Source organism: Rhinolophus hipposideros, assembly GCF_964194185.1.
Source record: "Rhinolophus hipposideros genome assembly, chromosome: 3".
NCBI lineage: Eukaryota > Metazoa > Chordata > Mammalia > Chiroptera > Rhinolophidae > Rhinolophus > Rhinolophus hipposideros.
The window spans coordinates 84,476,630-84,491,063 of record NC_138049.1 but is presented as its reverse complement, the minus strand read 5'-3'; the positions used below and the strand labels follow the sequence as shown (position 1 = coordinate 84,491,063).

Genomic DNA, 14,434 nt, shown 5'->3' with positions numbered 1-14,434 from the left:
TGATCGCTCTGCAACATCCCTGTTGATAATTCATCCCATACGGGGGCCTTATCATTCCCGGTGCGCTCACTATTCAGTCATTTCTATCCCTTTATGGCCAAACCTAGACCCCATTTTCCCATTTCCATTTTTTGGACAACTGCCAAAATCTCTTTAAGTTTTCTTCCTGCTTCCATTCTTGCTTCTATATGATCTGTTCATTACATAACAGCCAGAGTTCTCTTTGTTTTTCAGATCATGTCAGTCTTCTGGTCAAAACCCTCTATCATGTTTCCATCACATTTAGACTGAAATCCAAACTCATTACGATGGCCTATGCCGTATGTACTCAGCATTCCAATTTTGTCTTCTCCATCTGGCTCCTGCACCATTCTCCAGCCACATGGACCTTCTTGCTGTCTCTTGAATACACCAAGGTCATTCCTTCTTAGGATCTTTGCTGGAGTGTCCTTCACCTGGAACAGTATTCTTGGATCTGCATTTGAGTGGAATACTGTTTAGAATTTGCATCTTAGCTTCAGCGACATGTCCTCAGAGACGCTTTCCTGGCCACTCAGGTTAATATACTCCTCTCCTGTGCACACGTGATCCCATTACTCTATTTCATTTCCAGTGCTTTTAGAATCTGATGCTGTCTTTTAAATTTATGTCTGTGTTTATTGTTTTTCTCCTCCCATTAGAATATAACTTCCTTGAGGGTAGGATGTTTGACTTCCTCCTTCACTGGTGGTTGCCCAAGGCTGTGCACATAGTAGTATTCAATAGACATTTGGTGATTGAATGAGTAAAAAGTAATCAAGGAATTGTGCCAAAGGAAGATGAAGTTGAACTAGGTGTTAACGAATGGCTTGGCTTTGGCTAGACGGCATGGGGAGTGGGAGGTTGTACTAAGCAGAGCCAGTGGAGTGAGAAGAGTGAGAAAGTACAAACCACGACTGACTGTGTGATCAGGGACTAACCCAGCTGGCGGGAGCAAAGGGCTCCTGTTGGTATAGCAGCAAGCTGGGCTCTGTTACCCCTCCCTGTCACAGTGGTATAGCAGCAAGCTGGGCTCTGTTACCCCTCCCTGTCACAGTGGTATAGCAGCAAGCTGGGCTCTGTTACCCCTCCCTGTCACAGTGGTATAGCAGCAAGCTGGGCTCTGTTACCCCTCCCTGTCACAGTGGTATAGCAGCAAACTGGGCTCTGTTACCCCTCCCTGTCACAGTGTTCCATGGCACTTGATTCATGTCCTTATTGGAACCCTTATTATATAATTTATTATATGAGATTAACTTACATAATAATGAAAATAATAGTGATTGTTTCTTCTTTTTCCCACTGAACTGACTGATGGGAAAATGATGTTTTATTCACCTTCCTGTTTCCTAAAACACCCAATAAATATTCTGTTACATGTAATTGGGAAGTAATTTGTTATAGACATTGAGGGAAACTTGCATGTTCATACTAAGGATATTGAATACTCATTGATGTTTTTGAAGTAGAACAATATTTTAAAAACACATAATTTTGCAATAGTGTGAAGAAACAAAAATGTACAAATAGAAGATTTTCCAGTAGTGCTGCCGAGGGAGGGTAGGGACCTGACTGCACTAGGTTTGGGATGGGAACATTTAGAAGTTGTTATTGTGAAAGGATGAAGAAACCGGTGGTCACTCGAGGGAGCAGGAGCCTCAAACAAAGGGAGACCTGCTCCTACTTAAAGTTGAATTTGCCAGGGAATATGTGACTGGATGGAAAGCCAAGTGTTGGCAGGAGGGTATTTGAGGAAGTCGGGAGAATGCAATTGAGGTCAGAAATGAAAACGTTGAATTAAATGTGGGCAATGATATTTTATCTTTGATGGTAATGGGAAGACCTGTCCTTTTCTTTTAACTACTGATTTCTTTAACACATTTATTTTGATATTTGTTTTGAGAACGATTCTTCTTATTTGTGTGTTCTACTTTGCATTTGGGCATTTGGGGTTGTTTAAAAAGCTCCTCTGCGATTCAGCAATTGTACATGTGAACATTTATCCCAGGGAAATTAAATCTTGGTGTTCACACAAAAGACTATACATTCATTGATATGAAATAGCCCCAAACTGGAAACACAACCCTAATCTCCTTCAGCAAGTGAACCATTAAACAAATTGTTCGTCTATACCATGGCAATATTAGTCGGCAGTACAAAAGGAGTGAACTCCTGAAACCTGCAACAATTTAGATGGATTCTGTACGAATTCTGCTGAGTAAAAAGCCAATTTCAAAACATTACATACTATACGATTCTATTTCTGGAACACTCTTGAAATGACATAATTATAGAGAACAGGTTAATAATTGCCAAAGGTTAAGGAAAGGGGGGGCAAGGTGCAGAACGTAGTTAGGGGTGGTTAGAAAAGGGAACCGTGAAGGACCAGTGGTGATGGAATATTCCAGGTCTTGACTGTGATGGTGGGTGCATGAGCCTGCATATGCTAAATTTACATAAAACTAAATACACTACTGAAATGAGCACATAAGTTTAACTGAGGAAATGTAGTTTATAACTGTCATCCTGTTGGATGTGATCATCTACCACAGTTTTGCAAGATGTTACTTTGGAGGGAAACTGGGTACTTGACAGTACCTCTTTGTATTATTTCCTGCAAATGTATAGTTATCTCAAAAGAAAAAGTTTAGTTAAAAACTTAAAAGGAAAAATGAATAAATTTCAATAATGTTTTTTATTTAACCTAATATAGTCAAACTATTTATGATTTCAACAAGTAATCAGTATGAAAATTATTTATAAGAGAAGGTTTATCTGTAATCACAGCAACACAGTAATCCTTATAGTTTTTGTTTTTATTTCAATTAGATTGAATTTGCAATTTGCAAATTAGTCTGAATTTGCAACACATATTTTGGGGAACCTGATAAATCTTCCGTATAACCGAAACTTTTCTTTCTGTAGCTTTCTACCAAATCCTACCCACCTTGCATGCGTCAGTTACACAAAGCCTTGCGGGACAATCACCATCTTCGTCACGGAGGCCGGATGCAGTATGGCCTCTTCCTGAAGGGCATTGGTTTAACATTGGAACAGGCTTTGCAGTTCTGGAAGCAAGAATTTATCAGAGGAAAGATGGATCCAGACAAGGTAATTTTGAAAAATCCGAGCTGCAACAGACATTTTACTTTGATCTGAAACCTAAAAGGTCTGTTTTTTTGAATAGGCCCCTGAAATGTAGTTGAAAGAGAAACATGCCTACAATTTCTTTTAGGTAAAAAGAAACTCTTGGATTAATCTAATAGATTCCAAAAAAAAAAAAAAGGATTGGGAGAGTTAAGTTAATTCAAAGAGGAAAATTAAAACAGCAACGTAAGGTGTAAAGTAATGCTTGAATGAAGTGTCCTTTCCTCTGTAGGTATACTGCCAGTAGTTGTTATAAGCCTGAAATTTCTTTCTCAGTTATATGTCTATAGGAATGTGTATGTGATATATATACACATGTGTATATGTGTGTGTTACATGCCGTTGAGTCACCTCTGTTTCTGCGCGAGACTATGAATGAGTGACATCCACAATTTCCTGTCCAACTGCCCTGCTCAGCTTCTATAGACTCACGCGTATGGCTTCTTTTATGGAGTCAATCATCTCATACGTGGTCTTCCGCTTTTCCTGCTGCCTTCCACTTTTATCAGCTTTATTGTCTCTCTAAAGAGTGGCCTTTTCCTGATGTGCCCAAGGTGGGGCAGCTTCGGTTTTGTTATTTTTGCCTCCAGCTCTGTTCAGGCTTATTTAGCTCTAGGACTCACTTATTTGTCTTTCTGGTGATCCAGGGTATCCGTACAGCTCTCCTCCAACACCATGTTTCAGATGAACCCATTTTTTTCCTACCAGCCTTCTTTACTGTCCATCTTTCACATCTGCACTGGGATGCAGTGCAGATAGTAACTATAGTAACTGGGAATACGAGGGTGTAGATGATCTTAGCCTTGGTGTCCAATGATCCGTCTCTGCTGGTGGTGATCTTTCCTAATTCTTCATTGCTGCCCTTCCAAGTCTCAGCCTTCTTTTGATTTCTTGGCTGCAGTCTCCATTTGAATTGATAACTGACCCAAGGTAGGCAAAATCTTTAACAATTTCAATGTCTTCATTGTGTACATTGGAGTTGTGTATTTCTTCTGCAATCAAGACTTTTGTCTTCTTGATGTTAAATGCAGTCCTGCTTTGGCACTTTTTTTTCTTTCACTTTCGTCAGAAGTTTCCTGTTTTCTGCCAGTAAGATGGTGTCATCTGCACATCTCAAGTTACTGATATCTCTACCACCAATTTTCACTCCTCCTTCCTCTGAGTCTAGTCCAGTTCCTTGTGTGGTATATTCTGCCTACAGATTAAACAAATAAGGAGGTAAAATGCACCCTTGTCTGACACCTTGGCCTATACGAAACCATTCTGTCTCCATATTCTATCTTGACGGTGGCTTCCTGTCCACAATACAGGTTACACATCAGGACAACCAAGTGCTGAGACACGCCCACTTCTCTCAGAGCAACCCATAGCTTTCTATGATCCAGGCAGTCAAAGGCTTCCCTGTTGTGTGTAAAACACAGACTAACCCTCTTCTGAAATTCTTTGGAGCACTCTAATCCCCAGCGAGTGCTTGCAATTAGATCTCCATTGCGATTGCGTCTTTCTTTTCTAAACCCAGCTTGAACATCCGGCATTTCTTGCTCCATGTAAGGTAGAAGGCTTTGTTATATCACCTGGAGCATCACTTTACTTGTGTGGGAAATTAGCTGAATAGTCCTACAGCTACTGCACTCCTTGCTGTGTCCTTTGAAGATAGGGATGTGTATTGAACGTTTGTACTCTGTAAGCCATTGTTTTGTTTTCTGTATTTGTTGACATATTCTTGTTAGGACTTTGACAGGTTCCGTATTATCTGTGGCTTGAAATAATTCTGTTGGTATCCCATTTACTCCTGATGATTTATTTCTTCCTAATACTTTCAAGGCAGCTTTTCACTTCACTTTTTAGAATTACAGGTTTTTCCTCATAGGAATCATCTTCTAAAGTATCTGTCATCCTTTTGTCTCTTCTTATATATCTTTTCAGTGTACTGTTTCCACCTTCTCTTTCTTTTCTTCTGGTCAGGTAACGTGCTTCCTTGTGGATCATTCAGCTTTCCTAGTGTAGGTTTGAGTTTATTTCTTGAATCTTCTGGTAGCAATCTCTTGTTATTTCCCTCTGTTGTTCTTTCTGTCTCCTTATATTGACTACTGTAATATTTCTCTTTATCTCTGTGTGATAGTTGTTGAAAAAGTGAAATCCGGATTCTAACTCTGCTTTTGTCACCTTTTACTTTGGCCTATTGTCTGTCTTTAACAATTTTTAGTAGTTTTTCTTCTGTCATCCATTTCGATTTTTCTTTCCTTTTTACTTCTAGCATTGTTTTTTCCCATTCTTCCCTGATAATATTCCTAGTGTTAGTCCACAGTTCTTCTGGTTCTTGGTCAATTAAGTTCAACAGTGTGAATCTGTTTTCTATGTGGATTTGAAATCCATCAAGAATGTTATTTATGTTATGTTTTACGATTCTTTTAGTAATGTTCTTTGGCTATACTCTAACGTTTGCTGTTAATAGTTTGTGGTCAGTACCACAAAATCTGTTCCTGGTCTTCTTTTGCAGAGAGAATACAGCTTCTCCATCTCCTGCTTCCAATTACATATTCTGTTTGATTTCCGTATTGGCCATCTGGTGATGTCCATGTATGTAGTTGTCTGTTCATTTGTTTGAAGCATGTGTTTGCGATGGACAAGTTATTGGCTTCGCATAAATCCATGGGCCACTCTCCTGCTTTATTTCTGACTCCTAGTCCAAATTTTTGGACATTTGGTTCTGCTTTATTTCCTACTTTTATGTTCTAGTCTCCTGTATTTATCAGCATGTCTATTTCTGGTGTGTGGTCGATCAGTTTCTTCTAGGAGTAAATAAAAGTTTTCAATTTCATCTTCTTCAGTCTCTGTGGTTAGAGCGTAGATTTGAATTTTGGTTGTGTTAATAGGTTTTCCAAGAAGTTTGACTATGTACATGCATATGTAATGTCATTTTCAGGACTAGGAGATAATTAAGAACAAAGTGAAAACAAGTTAAAATGTTTTCCATCATGTTATGCTGAATTGTGGTTGTGGAGCAGTGTTCGGTAGACATTAATCACTGTAAACCCGAGAACTGCTCTTAAATCTACCCACAGTACTCAGAGTCCCACCCCTAGTCCTTGTTTTATAGAACTAGCTAATAACATTTTATTTTGGAAATATGATTTCTTGTCCCTTCAATATCGTAGTACTGTGGTATGAAGTTAATTTTTCCCTCTTTATTTCTTTGCTTCTTCCTAGGAAAGATAAATTATATAACAAAAAATATTTGCCAAATACATTTCATAATAATAACACTTTATTATGTTTTGTATTAGTCTACTAGGGCTGCCATAACAAAATACCATACGCTGGTGTCTTAAAAAACAGAAATATATTTTCTCACAGCTCTGGAGGCTTGCAATCCAAGATCAGGTGTCTGGAAGATTTGTTTTCTGAAGCCTCTCTGTGTAGCTTTCAGAAAGCCCCCTTCTCACTGTGTCCTCACATGGCGTTTTCTCTGTGCTTTCACTTCCCTGGTGTTTTTTCCTCTAACAGGACCCCAGTCATATGGGATTAAAGTCCCACACTAACCATGTTACTTAACCTTAGTGGTTTCTTTAAATGCCCTATCTACAAATACAGTCACATTGGGAGTTAAGGCGAATTTTAGGAGGACACAATTCAATCCATAACATCTCTCTACCTTTATATATTTTTAAAAAGTTAAGATTGTTTCATAACATTGTAAAAAGCTCTCACAGTTTTTACAGATTTGTTTTAAAAGTTGTTTTCATTGATAATTGTCCGTAGATTCTTAATTTATCATTTAGTAGTGTTTTCTTTCAACACAATTTTGTGTAATGTGTATTAGACTTATATTTCTTTTATTTTAAAGGTAACATTCTGATTATAGAAAATATGAAAAATACAGAAAAATAATCTGTCATTTTTCCATTCAGAAATGATTACTGTGAACATTTTAGTCTTTTTCTCTACTCTAGGTAGCTAGATATCATTGTGTTTTTCCCTTCTTTAAAAATTGACATTATATTATGATCATTTCCCCATGTTTCTGAGTAATTGTTTAAAATATTTGGATTAGTTGAATGACAACACATCCTTTGAAAAATGATATAATTTGGCTAATCATTCCTCTAATGTTGGTTGTCTATTTGCCTCTGTTATAAATATTATTGCAACCAATATCCTGAGCACATAAATCTTTGATTATAGTTTTGATTATGTCATCTCGATATATTTATCAGGGAATAAAATTACCTGGTGAAAACTGCAGACAGTTTTAAAGTTTTGACGCATGCTATGCAATGACTGTTTGGAAAGGTTTCAAATTAGACTCTCAAGCTATGTATCTTGCCTTGTCATTGATATCATCATATATTATTACTTTAAAATGCTTTTTCATCTTTTATTAGGCATTTGATATATTAAGTAGGTAGGTATATTAGGTTTCTCCAGAGAAACAGAACCAATAGAATGTGTGTGTATTAAAAGTGATTCATTATAAGGAATGGCTCATGTGATTGTGGAGGCTGATAAGTCCCGAGATCTGCAGTCAGCATCCTGTATACTCAGGGGAGCTGATAGTGTAGTTCCGGTACAAATGCCAGCAGCCTTGAGACCCAGGAGGAGGCACTGTTTCAGCTTGAGTGTGAAGGGAGTTAAAAATCCATGTCCCAGTCAGGCATGAGGAAGGCCCTCTGACTCACAGGAGGCTCAGTCAGCCACTTTTTTTTATTCAGATCTTCAGAGGATTGGGTGAGTACCACCCACACTGGGGAGGGCAATCTGTCATACTGTCTACCAATTCAAATGTTAATCTCCTCCAGAAGCACAGACACATACAGAATAATGTTTACTGAATGTCTGGGCACCCGGTGGCCCAGTCAAGCTGGCATCACAGTAGCTAAATCTTTATGAGCTGTGGAGAAAGGTAGGCCATGGTTTTGAAGTGAAAAGAGAGAAGTTGAACTAGCATTTTACCTTGGCTTGTGCTGCACACAAACCTAAAGGGGAAAGAGGAAAAAGAAGGGAAACTTACTCTGAATACTAGGCCTTTGGCTTGCTCACCTGTTCACTGATCCACTTTTTTTGTGTGTATCTGGGATGGCCTGTGTATCAGTCATCAGTATTTAGTTTTCAACCTTTGTTTGCAAAAAAAGTTTCAAATGGGATTTTTATTTTGCAATGTAAAAGTAGTTTTCTTTGAAAATTGCTTGAAACTTATGTAACTTTACTCACCATTGTCACTCCAATAAACTTTAATTAGAAAAAAACTTACTGCAAAAGGAAATCAATAAATAAATTGTACCTTTCTAGATAATATTTAACAGTCTATATTTTCATGAGCTCATTATTGATCACAACAAATATATTATTTTGACTAAAAGATTTTAAGTTACACTTATGATTTACTATGTTTGTCTATTGTTCTGTTGTTAGTCTGTAAATACACATTTTTTTTCAATTATATCTTACATACTTTTGCAATACATGAACTACTAAATGTAATTTAGTGTCTTTTAGTTTATTAAAATATTCTCTTCAGTTTAATTATTATACCTTTTTGTTAAGTTATACATAAAATTAAAAATACTCTTAAGAGTTATAGAAAACTGATGTCTTAAATATTGTTTATAAAGAATGATTATGGAGGATGTATATTAAACATTTTTTGTAGTGGTCTAATTAATGCACTTTTGTGCTAAACCTAGATATAATTTGGAACAATCACTTCTGTTGAATAGTGCATTTCCTGACAGTGCAAGAAAATGTTGTGGTGATAATAGTCAGTTTCAACTGAAATTCTCCTTTACTATCGTTTCGCAAATGACCTTGTATCTTATTTCTTTCTCTTTATGCTTATGTCTTTACTGTAACTTATTCAGGAATCTTGCTTTGTGCATCTGAGCAAAGATTCTGGGTACTTAGCCATTACTTTTGAGGCTACAGAGAAAGGATTAGTACCTGGAGCACTTTTTAGCTGTAATTCTGTTGTTACTGCCACCTTCCCTAGTTACACTGTCTAGAACTAAATATTTATTTTCTGTATCTCCTTTATAAAAATTAAGCTCTGGTCTTCATGAATTGATTGCCTAATCAGCATGTGTCTCTTTTTTCCATCTTCCCTTGCTTGTGTTTTTGGCAGGCATTTATCTAGTTTTTTATTTTTTAATACTTTAAATATTTTCTATCTAAGGTTATGCTTAAAGTTGGAGGGGCAATTTGATCTCCATATTGTAAAATAATCTAAAACTGTATGTATTAGCTTTTGTAACTGTCATTCAGAAAATAAATATTAAGTAACATGTCCCTAGATACCTTTTGTTAAAGTTAAACAATTTTTGTATTAGAGTCTACACATTCTTGTTTTCTCTTATAAACATTTTTGAGTAGTAATCACGTGGTTGTGGAAGCAATTTAAGGTTCTGAAATGAAGTTCACTGTCCTTCTATATGTGTAAAAAGTAGCTATCTGTCTATAAAATGCTTATTGGTTATTTTTCCATTCTTTTAAAATTATTTTCAGACTAGAATACATACTCCAGTAAATGGTATAAATAATATATATTATATATTATGTATATTTATATATATAATATATAATTAATACATATATAATATATATATTATTATAGATTCCAGTTAGTTCTTACCAGATCATGCTGTTATAATTTGGGACACTTATCAGTATCTCATTTATTGTTTATTCATTTAACTATCTCCTACAATTATAATAAAAACCATACAAAAGCAGGTATTTTGTCTTTCTTGTTCACTGCTGCATGTTTAGGCAGCTAGAACCGTGCCTGAATCATAGCGGGCACTCAGTAATTGTTTATTGAGTCAACTAAAGAATAAGTCCCCATAAATATAAATACATGGAAAACTAGAAAATTTGGTCTATTTGGCTCCAATTCATTCACATAAATCAGTACTATACAACTGTTTGTTAATGTGCAGTAATTCAACTTATAGTGAACTTGAAGCTGAGTTAAATCCAGAACTTTAGTAGAATCTGAAATTTGCAATAGGCACTATTGATTTTATAAGTTAGAAGGAATTTCATGTCATGGGCTTACTGAAGGGGTTCATATAAAAAGTTTTAAAATCCTGAAAGGTTATCATAGCAAATGAATAGAGCTTCCGATTCATTGTTTTACACTTAGGTCATTGTTCAGAAACTGCAGTTTTCATTTTTCTCTGCTAAATTAGGAATAGAATACCTATATTGATACATTGTTATTGAACTTTGAACATGCCATCTTTAGGCTGTTATCAAATTGTAATATCTTTGTTGCATGTGTGTCTTATAACTGGATTTTGAACTATTGGAATTCAGGGACTCTGACTTTTCCACTTGGGGTCTCAAGGGCTTAGCACAAGACCTGGCAACTGTTAGATGTTTGCTGAATACGTAGTGAGTTCTGCCAAAGCATTAAAAGTGGCTTTCAGTATGACAAAAGAAATCTTTTTTTCGTTTTAGATAGAGCTGTATTTCTAACAAGTTATAAAATATTGATAATCATTTCAGTAGCTAGCCAAACTTGTTGTCTTCCATTTATTTTTCTAAATCAAAATATAGGTTGGAAAAATATGCAACTATGTAAGAAGTGGAAATCAGTTGTCATCATTATTATTTAATGTCCAGAAATAGAGTACATACTTAGTTAGAAATATTTGAATAATGCAGTTGTCACATTTCGGTTCTTATTAAAAAGTACAAAGATATGCATAGGTGTGTGTACATACATATGCATATATATCTCATCTATGCTGTGGCATTCAACAAATTTTTATTGCGTGTTCACCATGGACAGTTCTTAGCCCTAATTTATGAGGACTTTACAGTTTCCTAGAAAAACCAATAAATACAAATATATAAAATTCAGTATGATAATTGCTGTGGTAGAGGGGATCATAGGATTCTTTAGTAGAACAGAAGAGAGACCTGATGGAAAGGAGAATAGTTACTGAGTGTTTCACTCAGAAAGGATGCTATATTTACCAGGGAAAGTTAAAGAATTAGCCAGTTAAAGAAAGGAATTCCATGTTGAGGGGGTAGTATGTTCAAAGAACCTTAGATGAGAGACTGTTTTCCATCCTCTCTTTGGAGGGAACCTGAACTATAAAAGTGTAATTATAGCTAGAGATAAGTTTATAGTCATAGGTGTTTTTTTTAAAAAATTTTTTTGTTTGTTTGTTGTTTTTAACTTAATTACCAAAGGTAGGTGGATTAGTAGGCCAGTAGGAAGTGGTCTTGTTGGATAGGTAACTGTCAATTGGGATCGGGTCAGCTATATAGGGTCAAACGATAATGGTATTTTAGTTAAATATATATTATTTCATAACTTTGTATATTCACTAAAATTGTATAGTGAATCTGGGGATGTTATGAAAGCATACTGACAAAAAGAAAATAGTATGAACAAAATTTCCACGTATATTTCCACTTGGTTCAAATTAATTTCGCTTCTCTAAATATGGATTTCTGATCATCTGGGCCAATACTGATTAAAAAGAAATAAACAATCCTGTTGGTTTAAGATTTTAATCTACTTGGTAATTGGCTGAATTTGAGAGATCGAAGTAACTCAAAAACAAATACAAAGCATGCTAGTGAAAAGGAAAGTTTTGTTGAGATAACATGGAGTAAGGAAGTGATTAGCATGGATCATATTACAGATTTCTTGAAGATCAGTCTTGAATTAGGACTTGAAGGAAGTCAGTGACATGGATTAGTAGAGAGATAGGGAAGGATAAGAATACACAGTGAACAAGGAACGAGGGGCAAGTAGGAAGAATATTGTTCACTCTTCCACTGTTTGTTTTTCTTCCATTCTTTTATAATTCTTCTATTTGTTATTCATTCACTGAGTTTTTCCTTTTTTATCAGCTGGCTTGGGGATTGTTGTGATTTTTGGTTGTTGTCATTTTACAATCTGTGGTTTCAGACTTCTTGCATTTTTCCTGGTCAGTATGTGTGAATACCGTTTTTATTTGGATGCGTATTATACTAGAGGATAAAGGATTTTAGTATTAAAACATCAACCATTTGCAAGAGAACACTCTTCTATGAATAATCTTATAGCAAACTAATTGATTTTGGGTATACCTTACTCCGAAAATATTAATTTTATAATGTAGAGTTTTTATTCTTAGATTTAATTGTATTGAGTATGAATATTTATGATATATGAAAAAAGTTCCAATAAAGCCTTTTCAGTTACCCTTGTCAGTGTGGGGTGGGGACTTTTGAAAATTGCACTTGGGTTGTCAAATAGCATTTTTTGGATATGTGAATTATTCCATGTTCACAGGTATTTGAAGCTTTGAATGTCTTATTCCTTAAATATTTTCTTAGATTCCTGAAACAAGTGTACTAACGCTTTATGCAAAGAAAGTGTATTTAATTAATCACAGTACTATTTTATGCAAGTTTTTCTTAGTTGTAATTACAATTTACATGTCAGTCAACTTGAGAAAAAACCTCGTCGTGTGTACAAGAGATAAATTTATCAAACCTTAGTTTACAGCATGAAAAAATATACCGCTAAAATACTCTTTCACTCAATAATTGGGTATTAAGTCACTTCAGCCACCAGCTTTGTTAAGAATAAATTGAACTGGTTTAATTCTAATAAATTCAAAGCAATGTGCTCTCTTAATCAGATTGCTTATATTATTGTTCTGAATGGTTTTGACCTGGCTCTTTTGGATATTAAGCACAACACAAGTCACGTAAATTTTATGTAGCTGAAATTCATGTCCCTGATGATAGCATCCTTAAGATCTATATGTTGCTATAATTGGGCCCAGGTACATTTAGTACTATTTAAAAATCTTGTCTCTTGTCCCAGGATCCAGCTTGCATCTTATGACATAGAACAGACTTGTGTTGTTAAAAATTGGCTACCAAAGGATTAAATCTGTGGCTAGGTGGGAGGGGGGTGAGTGTATGAAGCATACTTATCGCTAGGCTTCTTGTTTCTAAGACCAGTGGTTCTCCCAGGACTGTACCAGCAGCACAGCTTCAGCATCACCTGGGAATGTGTAAGACATGCCGACTCCTTGAATCAGACTCTGGGGACAGAGCCCACAGTTTGTGGTGTTACAAGCCTTGCAGGTGAAATTGATGCATACCAAAGATCGAGAACCAGTGTTGTGGATATTGCCTTAATAGACATCTAAATTGGTTATTGGCTGATCAAAGTAGTATAAGCATGGGAAATCTTCAGCTCTTAGTTTTTCTTCTGTCCACTTCTGTTGGCAGTTTGAGCATAATGTTTTGTGCCTTATCAATAACCTACATGTATATATTTGAACCCCTCCTATATGCCAGGTACTAGTAAATGCTAAATGAATATGTTCAGCAGATTTTCTCAGCTGGTATACTGCTAATGAATTTCCAGTATGCTCCAATATTGATCCCGTGAACCCTTGAGGAAGCTGGGGTGGGCCTGGGGTGCTTGAAGCCAGTGGCCTTCAACTGTGAGTAGTTTCTTTTCCCATTTACCCTCTAGTGCTTTACAAATATCATTTTACATATGCTCAGCGACACGAAAAAGGCTGATAAGAACTGATAGAATATAGAGCTCAGACTTGGAATCAGACTGAGTTCAGATTTGATTCCACTATTAAAAAACTGTGTGACTTTGGGCAAATGACCTGATGTATGTCATCACGTATAAAATGTGGACAGTAATTATGTATACATAAGTAGATATATAGATATATCTCTATCCACCTCTAGAATCCATCTATACTTCATTGATTGTGGTAAGGAGTCAATAAGGGCTTGGTACAGATTCTGACATATTCTGTAAGTGCTAGCTGTTCTTATTTTTGGACTTCATAGGAAGGAGATGTGAAATGACACGGAGTAACGGTAAAGTTTCCATAGGTAGAATCAAATTTGTGCTGCCTTATTAAGAGGTTTCATGTAACCTAGAATGGAGAGGAAGGTTAAAGGGGAAAGAATGGAATTAGGGACTGAATTCCAGCAGAGATCGTTTTAGGACATATCGACTAATACAGTGGATTTCGGGATGTGTTTTTGGGAGCTTTTGGTACTACAGCAAAGAGGGCAGAAATTCACCAGGGAAATTGAGTGATCTGGTTTCTGGTTTCTTCTGAAGGTAAGTTGGCAGCTAGGGAGTGTAGAGAGAAATTTAGAGAACAGAAGACTCAACTTTGAGGATTACTGCTGCTTGGAATAGAAATGGAGGAACCTAAAGTGAAAGCAGAATTATCAGTAAAATTGGAGTAGAAGAGAGAAATCAGGTTGGATTACATTCTTT

The 14,434-nt window shown here is 36.0% G+C and overlaps 1 protein-coding gene across 2 annotated transcripts in view; it reads left to right on the top strand.

Moving 5' to 3' along the window:
* PRIM2 (DNA primase subunit 2) overlaps positions 1-14,434 on the top strand; it is a 191,624-nt gene that overhangs the window by 111,241 nt on the left and 65,949 nt on the right. The window contains exon 10 of one of the 2 annotated variants that reach the window (XM_081044533.1): positions 2,944-3,129. The exons of the other annotated variant lie outside the window; for it this stretch is intronic. Coding sequence (XP_080900659.1) covers positions 2,944-3,129 — 186 coding nt within the window. The remainder of the gene's footprint in view (positions 1-2,943; positions 3,130-14,434) is intronic. 2 annotated transcript variants of the gene reach the window in all.